A 10,514-nucleotide genomic window follows, 5' to 3' on the forward strand; every position below is an offset into this window, starting at 1 on the left:
AAAATATATATTTTGAAATAAAATGAATACGAAAATATTTAAAAATAAACGAATAAATTTATCGATAATTTAACATGACAGTTGGTTTTTAGTATTGGTTTGAAATTCAAACATCATTAAAAATAAATAAATTTGTAATGTTATGATTGAATTTAAAAAAAATGAATAAATAATTTTACACACTTTTGAAATATATTTATTATTATAAATTTTAATTTCCATTAAACATTTATTTATTTTTATTTAGTCACAATGATTATATTTTCATTCATGGATTATTAATTTGCATGAATGATTGATAATGTTGATAAATAATTAAGATGAAAGAATGAAAATATGATTAAACTATTTTTTATTTTATCTTCAATAAACAAAAAGAAATATTAATAATATTGATATTTTATCATATTAAATATTTTATTATTTAAACATTAATTATTTCTTCTATTATGTTATTTAATGTAATTTTATCATTTGATTTTCTTTCATTCTTTTATTCCTTGTGTATTTATAATAATTATATCATTTCTTTTCTCTTTTATTTCTTATTCGTATTTTATTATCTTATTTTTCTTTATCATTTATTATCTTTATTAATTTAATTTGATTGAAGTGATGTTGATAAAACATGAAAACTCAAAACACAAAAGATGAAATAATAAAATAAAACAAAATTGAATCTACTTCTCTTCAATTTTTTTTTTTATTTTAAAAAAAATGAAAAATACTAAAAATAAAATAAACTAATTATAGAAAATAACAATATTATAATTTTATTATTATTATATTATTAATATTATTATATATTTATTGTTATTGTAAAATAAAAATAACATTTATTTAAAGTAGAATGATGTTAAAAATAATAGTTAATTTTATTTGTTAATAACGTATATTAACTATTTAAACATCCATATTTTGAACTTATAAACATCAAATTAAATTAAAATGGAAGAGTTAATAAACAAAAATAATCAATTAATTAAAGAAGTAATAGAAACACTTCCAAATATTCAACAATCAATTGATGATACTACTAAGAATTATCAATATTATATAGGAAGTATTAAAAATGAAGTATTTAAAATAAAACCAAATGAAACATACTCAGAAGCAATTAAAAGAGGAGAAGGAATATTTGATAGGATTGATGAAACAGAAAGAAGAAGAAAAATAGTGATAGAAAAAAGTCATGAAACAATCAACCAAATAGAAATAATGAAGAAACAAATGTCAAGAATCATAGAAGAATGTAGTCATGATGAAGAAACACTAAGTAAAACACGGAATGAATTGATAGATAAAATCATTTCAATTGAAGAAATGAAAATGAAAAACAAAATATTCAGAGAAACAGAAGAAAGAGATAAAATCACCTCAGAATTTAATAAGACGAAAGAAGAATGGTTCACATATTACAGTGATTATTTAGAAAGGAAAAAGAGAGAAGAAGAAGAGAGAAGAAAAAAAGAAGAAAGAAAGAAACAAGAGCAAGAAGAAAGATTAAGAATAATGAAAGGAATGAACACAATTGAAGAAATGTTACAACTCGAAGAATGGACAAATAGAAAAGTAGGAAATATACTATTTGATTCAGATAAAGATGATTGGAAAGAAGGTACATCAGTATTTGATCAAAGAATAATGAATAAAGAACATATAATAATTATTATTGAAGATGAAGAAGGAAATAAATTTGGAGGATATGTTAATTCTAAAATTGATAGAGTTGGTGGTTTTATAAATGATTCAAAGTCATTTGTATTTTCCTTAAAATCAAATGGAAGAATGAAAGGAATGATGAAATTTGATATTAAAGAACCACAACATGCATTTTGTTTATATAATCAATCACATAAATGTTTGTTTGAATTTGGAGGTGGAGGTGATATTCTTGTTTGTAAAGAAAATTATAAAACAGCATCACATTGTTATCAAGATTCATTTGATTATAAAGGAATATCAAAAGCACTTTGTGGAAAATATTATTTCACACCAAAACGAATCATACTAATTGAAATGATTCAGTCTTGAATTAATTGAAAATGAAACTAAAAAAGAATAAAAACAAATCAATGAAGAATATGAACAGCCATTTCGTTCATCTGCCAAAGAATCAAATGATAAATTAAAAATTGACATAATTCAATGTTGATTTATTTTATTTCATTTAATGAAATATTCACACCCAATGAGGGTGTTTTTAATAAATAAGAAAAGAAATAAGAGAGAAATAGAAATAAAACGAATAAATAAACAAATTATTTGTATTATTTCATTGAATTAATTCATTATGAATCAAATGAATAAGATAATAGAAATAATAAGAAAGAACAAATAAAGAAATGATAAAATACATCAAAATATTTATGTTATTATTTCTTATTTCTTTATTATTTTATTTTCTATTTAAACAATAATAAACAAAACATAATAAGAAAGATAAATAAGAATAAACAACATAAAATAAAGAATACAAATAAAATATACAACAAACATGAATAAACAAGAAATGATAAATGATAAAAGAAGAACTAAATAAAATAACAACAAGAATAAAGAAAATAGAAATAAATGGAAATAAATAGAATAAATTCAGTGATGTTTAGAAAAGAGGAAAAGACAAAAAGAAGAAATGAATGATGATTATAAAAGATAAAAATAAAATAATAAATATAAAATCAAAACTAAAATAACATAATAATATAATAACAATATCATTGATTTTATCTTATTTTATTTATCTTATTTTAAAAGAGATCCTTTTCCAATGCAGGAAATACAACAAATTTTAATGCCATGGCTATTGTGTAAAACCTTAGAGTCTTGTAAAGAAAAGCAAACAAGACATAGAAATCAAATGTCATACAATAAAAAAATGAATGTCAATAGCAATAAATGGCATAACAATTATAATAATAAAGGTAAATGATACACCAAGGAAATTTGATTAGAAGACGAAAGACACAAAGAAAAACAAATAAAAAACAAGGTAAATACAATAATAATAAAGATTATACAAATAACAAATACAAATGAATAACAATAAATGAGATACAAGAAAGAATAAAAAGAATAACAAGTGAATGAAATGAAGGAGAATACGAAGAAATACTAAAAAAATATGAAGGTAAGAGGAAAAGATGATATGATATTCTTCAAGAAGTATATTCAATTAAAAAGAAAAAAATAATTGAAAAGACGAAAGAAGAGTTTAAAGAAAAAACAAAAGATTGGGAGGAAAAAGACATTAAGGCTATAGAAGCAGAAATTAAAAACAAAAACCAAATTAAAGAAATGAATGATAGATGTAAAATTGCAAGAATAATAAATGAAACAGAAAGTATAAAGAAAGTACAAGAAGAAATAGAAAATAAAGAAGAAAAGATAGAAGAAGAAAAAGAAAAAGAAGAAATAATTGCTCTGAAAAATCAAATTACTGAATTACAAGGAAAACTTAAAGAATTAAGTATGAAAAGAATGGAAGAAGAACAAGCTATCTCAGAAGAAATGATGAGAAAAGCAAAAGAAATAATTAGGAAAGAATTTGAAGAAGAAACTACAGAAATGAAAACACAAATTAAAAAGATTCAAACGAATTATGAAGAAATGAAGAAAGAAAATGAAAAATTAGAAGAAGAAAACTTAAAACTACAAGGAAAAATAAACGAGATAGAAGGAAAGAAAATCACAGAAGTAAATAATAAAGAAGAAAAAATCCGAAGTATCCAAGCTAATAAAAAGAAGATGGAAAAAGAAAAAGAAGAAATGAAAGAAGAAATTGAAAAGTTGAAAAAGAGAAACAAAACGCTAGAACAAAATGCAAACACATTAGAGAAGAAAATTGAAATGATAGAGGAAAATACTAAAGAATTAAAGAAAGAAATAAGAGATAAAGAAAAACAAATCTCTGAATATCAAGAAATTGCAATTAAAAACCAATAAATTGCAATTAAAAACCAATAAATTGCAGAAATAACAAGAGAAGAATTAGACAACACACAAAAAGAAAATGAAACACAAAAACAAATAATATCAAAACAACAAGATGATATTGAAAATTTTATCTCACAGAAGGAACTAGAGAAGAAGAAAACGATGACACTTGTGATAAATACACAACCAGTACTGAGGAAAACATCATCAGGAACAATGGAGATGAACGAAACTACTCCTATGAAAAAGACAGTAGTGGAAATCGAAGAGGAAAGCAAAGCACTGATTGTCAAAAAACAAGAGATGATAATCAGACAAGAAATACAACAGAAGGAGAAATCAAATTTTAATTGAAGTGATGTATTGTTTTGTAATTAATTGGTTAAATAAGAAATTATATAAGAAATTAAGATGGGAACAAATTGAAAGTATAATAAAAATGATAAATATCAATGTAAATAATGAAAAAGAATATATTAAATATATTAAAATATCACATAAAATAAAAGAAAGCACTAAACGGTACATTAAAGTGAAAGTAAATGATATAATAGAAGGAAGAGTAGAGTGTAATTCAATAATAAAAAATCATAATAAAAAATAACTCTACAGAAATTGATGAAGAATACCTTAACACTCTCATCAATAAAATAAAAGAAATGAAAGTAGAAAAATGTTCAAACATTAATTACTACTGGAAAAGAAAAGAAGCTGACCGATTAATAATGGAAATTAATAATAGATGGATATGGTCAGGAAGCAGAATGCAGGAACTGCAAGATGATATGAAGATTATTTCAATGGTTATGCACCTCTATCTCCAAAATAAAATAATAGGAGATAAATTTGATGAAATAAAAGAAATCCTAAAGAAAATTAATAGACTAGAAGATATAGTCAATGAAAATGTAGAGAATCAAGTGCATCATGAAATTAAAAGAACATGATGAAGAATGAATCAAAGTCAAAGCACTAGAAAGAATAAAATAACTAAAATATATGATGACAATGATAAAAGAAAGAATTAAATTTAATAAAAATGAAATAGTCAGAATCAATACAAATAAAATCATGTTTGATTCTAACAAGAAAATTAAAATAATGAAGAAACAAATAATGAAATATACCAAATAACGATATTACTTTAGAATAAATGAAATATTATATGAAACACAGGTGATATTAAATAAAGAGAAATGGAAAATAAAACAAATCACCTTGTGGAATGAAAGATATAGAAATTATGATAGTGTCATAATAACATTAAATGAATTAAATTTAAGTATAATGAAAATAAATAATTGGAAAGCACCAGGAATAGACATTATATATGGGTATTATTGGAAAAGAATGTCATCATCAAGAGAAGCCATTCTCAGTATCTTCAATGAATGGTTGAACTTCCCTGAAAACATCCCATTAGACCTGGTAAGTGGAAGAACTTTATTAATCCACAAAGTGATAGGAATGATGTCATTAATTATCGTCCTATCAGTTGTACAAATGTAATTATGAAAGTATTTACATCAATATTAAAAGAAAAGATTCACAGAAGACTTAACATGAATAATGAATCATTTAAAATTAGTAATAAACAATTGAGATGTAAGTTACAATCTTTAGCTGCTAAAGAATGAATAATTAATAGTTATATGATGAAGCAGCAAAAAGAAGAAAAATACCCAAAATATGATGAGTCATATTATGACATTAAGAAAACATATGACACAGTAAACCACGAATGGGTAATTGAAACATTAAAATATTTTAATTATGAGTGTGTCATCATTGACATAATTGAAAGTATAATGACTAGATGGAAGATATTCATCGGTTATAAATTTAATGAATATCTAGGTAGTATTAAATTAAATAGAGGAATTTTACAAGGCGATTCCTTATCAAATCTACTCTTCATCATTCAGATGAATGTAATTTCTCAATTCATCGAAGAGAAATTCCCAAAAACAAATCACACTTTATATATGGATGATTTGAGAATAATGACGCAAAGTAGTGAAGAAATGGGAATAATCCACAATGAAATTAAAGAAATAATAAGTTACATATTGATGGAAATGAATGAGAAAAAATCATGAATGGTATTAAAAAAACATTAAGAAAATACCAGATGGAATGCAAAACATCCCCGTAGTTGAAGGTGAGGACTTGTATAAATACTTAGGAATATGGCAGTCCGACGAAATTGATGACACCTTCAATTGTAAATCCATCAAAGAAAAAATGAATCAGAAGATGGAAGAAATAAACACTGATGAAAGTAGTAATAGAATATATATTACTAGAATAAACACTGAAGTAATCAATATCTTCAGATATTCAGCATCAGTTGTAAATTTGAAAGTAACTTAGACAAAATTGATTTGGAGATAAGAAAATATTTAAGAAAGGCAAAATACATTGGTGAAACTCCAAAGATAGGTTGTATGTCATTATAGAAGAAATGGGTGAATGATTAATAAATATAAGGGACGAATATGTTATTGAATTAGTAAGAACAGTGATGTACTACTGTACCAGAGAAAGTGAAATAGGAAATAACATATTAGATAGATGGTACAGTAAGAAGGGAATATGGAATAGAATTAAAAACATTAAGTCATAAAATAAATGAAACAAAAATAGAAGAAATAATAAATGAAGGGATAGAAAAGCAAAAAGAAAAAGAAGTAGTAGTAGAAATAAAGAAATTAATGATAAATACATCAAAATATAGAAGTGTCATCAAATAAGTGGATATTTTAGAAGATGGTTCGAATCAAAATGAGTAGATAAAACTACTACAGTGAAACCATGGAAATCCATCAATATTAAAAAGAATACATTCCTACAATTAACTAAAATGCAAGATGGAGCAATATTTTGTGTGTATAGGAAAGCAAAAATAATGAAAAATGAAAGAATGAAATACTGCACACTTTGTAAAGACAAGATAGCAACAGTAGAACACATTCTACTATCTTGTATTTATCATAAAAAATCACAAATGGAAAAACATGACAATATTGGTATTATAATATGGGAGGGATTAATAAGAAAATACACTGGAAATATTCAATATAAAAAATACTTCATATGAAACAGTGTTCAAATATAAAGACATCACTATGATATGGAACAAACAAATAATGCCTAAAAGTGAATGATAATATCACAAAATACCAGACATATATGTATTAGATAAAAAGAATAAAACTTGTTTATTATTTGATATGACTATTGTGGCTGATCACAATATTAATGGAGCCTATTGGAAGAAAAGAAATAAGTATAAGGAATTAAAGAATATTCTAATAAAAATAGAAAAGTTAAAATAAGTCAAAACAATACCAGTAATAATTTCAATAAATGGATTAATAAATAAAGAAAGTAATAAATTAATTAAAGAATTAAAAATTGATATTGACATCGAGAAAGAAGTAAAAAACCTTGTCATAAAAAACATGATTAATGTTATGGAATACTGCGGAGATCACAACCAAATATACTCAGTAGAGCTGCTTGAAGAAGAAGACGAAGAGACGGGATTAGTCTCCCCTGAGCCAGGAAGAATAGAAGCTAGTTCTATTAATACTTAATTAATTGCTTATTTTTTTATATCATTTTATCCTATTTCTTTTCTTCAAATACTTTCCGTTATATTTAATCTATTTCATCAAAACCATTCATTTTATTTTTGTTTTATTTCTTTCTTTTATTCTATTTTCATTTCTTTTATGATGTATTATATTCTACTTTTACGTCTTTTGTTCATTTCTTTCTTTTGAATATTGTTTTTATCTTCTTCTGTTAAATTTTTATAGTTTCATTCGTTTTCATATTCAATGTTAATGGTATGGTTGTTGTTTATTTGATGTTTCTTTCTTTCATTAGTAATTTTCATTGTCACATTGTTTGTGATTAGGTTTATTGTTCTTCTTGATGTGTTTTCTTTATCTTATTTTTATTTCATCTTTTTTCTATTTAGTATTTGTTTTAATTTATCTATTTTCTTTCTTCTTTTTATCATAATTATCTAAGTAATTTCAAATGATGTTATAATTTTTATCATTTCAACTTTCTTATTTCTTTCTTATATTTTTATCACTTGTTTATCATCATTTATTTATCATTTTCATTATTTAATAAGAAGAAGTTTGTTCTTTTTATTTGTATTTTACTTCTTTCTTTATATATTTTCTATATATATATATTGTACTTTTATCACTATTTTTGATAAGATGAATTGCTCTTCTTTATTATTTAGCAATCATTAAAATTATTCATTAATTCTTCTTGAAACATTTCAACTTATTTAATTTAATCATATAAATGATTTACATTATTTATATAATATTAACACATAAATAAGAAATTAATAATATACAAACAATGAACATTTGATAAATCTGATGTTTCATGAATGTAATAATTTATAAAGTCATCAATAATGAATTTTTAATATTCTAACTTTTAACATAAATATGAACTATCACAAATAAAAGAAATAGAACAAAGTAGAAGTTATTTGATTATTAATATGTAACATCTAAAACATGAAATTAAATGTTTATATTGTAATACAAATAATAAAGTTATTGAATATAATTTAAAAGAGTAATGATTTGAATTATGAATTGAAATTATTATTCATATTATTATTGTTGTTATTGTTTATGGTTTATTTTATTAAATTTAATATTTATTCAATTTTTTTTAAATAAATTACAAAAATGAATTGAAATGTAATTTAATATTTCATTTCATTATACTTATTGTTGAATTTCAAAATAAAATAATACAACAATACGATGAAATGAAAAATAAAATGATTGAGTCATTGTCAATGAAAATGAAAGTAAAAGATAATAATAGAAAAATGGTGAGAGTATATTTAAAGAGAAGAAAGAAGAACTGAAATATATTTCATTCAATGATTACATTTCTATTGATTATTGTAGTTACTAATGCAACAAAAAGTATTGACAATACAGAAGTTATGCACACACAAATAAAATCAAAAGAGTACAAAAGAATGTACAAATTATATAAAGTACATTTCAAAAGCGTAAATGAAATAGCAGAAGAAAAAGGACAAAGTGAAAAATCTGTCAAAAATCCAACAGAATCACAAAATGCAAAATCGTCAGACAAAGTGCCAGTGAATATAAAACCAGAACAACCACAATCAGCACAAAACCAACAACTCCAACCAACAGCTTCTGGAGATACACAAACAAAAGAGTCAGTAAGTACAGCAGGACAAGGGACTGAAGAACAACATAGTACAGGACAAGAAACTAGTAAAACAACCGAAAAAAATACTCAATCATCTGGTGTAGCCAGTTCTACTGGAAAAGACCAAACAGCTAATGCTGATACAACATCACCAAGCAGCTCATCTACTAATTCAAAGGGACAAGATGCAGTTCAACCCAACAACCAAGGGAATGAAGAAAGGGTAGAAGAGAAAGCTACAGAAAAAGAAACAAGTACAAAAGGGGAGGATAGTGGCAAACAATCTGGAAAAGAAGTAGGAAAAGAAGAAGCAAAGCCTACTGAACAAGCAGATGAAAAAGATAAAACAACACCACCCAGTGAACCTAATGCCACCCACAACAATGAACAAGGAGAAAAATCAAAAAATACCGAAAAAGAAGAAACAAAGGATGATACAGCAAAAGATAATGCAACAAGTGGAAAACAGACAGATGGAACAGATCCAAAAGATGGAAAACAACAACCACAAGATGAACAAGAACCAAAAACAAACAGTGAACAAGATGGAAAGAATAGTTCAGACAAAACTCCCAAAATAATTCCAGAAGAAAAACAAAATAATACTACAAATCCAACAGACACTAATTCTTCAAATAAGACAGATGATAAATCAAATGATAATAGTAATGAACAAAACGAGCATCATAATATGGATAACGCTTCAACTGTTTTCATTCTTCTCTCTATTATCAACCTAGCTTTGTTATTTTAATTGACTTTAATTATTAATATCATAGTTTTATTAAGATAATAACAAAAGTGTGAACTACATTGTTTTGTAAATGGGATGCAAAATCAAATAAAATATATCAAATATTATAAATAATACATTCATTATGAAATATATATTAAATAAATTAAATAGAATTATAATACAATACTCAATAATTATGAAATGAAATGTAAGTAAAATAAAGAAGATAAATATGATAATAATAAGAATGAGAATTATTTTAGTTTATTAATGAAAAATAAAAGATGGTTGAATATTTTCAAAATATTAATTATATAATTAAATACGAGTGAAACAAACATTAAATACGATGAAATTTAATTTGTTATTACAATATGTCTGCTATTCATTATTGTTATATTAGCTATTTATATTATAATGAAATGAAATGAAAATAAAAAGATAATTTGAATATGAAGTAATGAATCAAATAGACATTTAACAACACACTCAACCAATTAAATTAATAATAAATACAATAAAAGAATATCAAATATTCAATAGAAAGACTAATACAAGAATTTGGAATTAAAGTAAATGATATTAATGAATATAAAGAAATATT

The 10,514-nt window shown here is 23.5% G+C and overlaps 1 protein-coding gene across 1 annotated transcript, besides 2 other annotated features; it reads left to right on the forward strand.

Moving 5' to 3' along the window:
* Positions 1-2,757: 2,757 nt before the first annotated feature.
* Positions 2,758-7,545: a repeat region.
* Positions 7,546-8,869: 1,324 nt separating this feature from the next.
* On the forward strand, positions 8,870-9,928 carry EHI_015220 (uncharacterized protein; the record flags this gene model as incomplete). Its single annotated transcript, XM_649399.2, has 1 exon — positions 8,870-9,928. The coding sequence occupies one exon, from the start codon at positions 8,870-8,872 to the stop codon at positions 9,926-9,928; it is 1,059 nt and encodes a 352-aa protein (XP_654491.2).
* A 520-nt stretch (positions 9,929-10,448) lies between these two features.
* Positions 10,449-10,514: part of a repeat region that runs on past the window's edge.

Source organism: Entamoeba histolytica, genomic scaffold (assembly GCF_000208925.1).
Source record: "Entamoeba histolytica HM-1:IMSS scf_1104750516487 genomic scaffold, whole genome shotgun sequence".
In the NCBI taxonomy this organism is placed as follows: domain Eukaryota; phylum Evosea; order Mastigamoebida; family Endamoebidae; genus Entamoeba; species Entamoeba histolytica.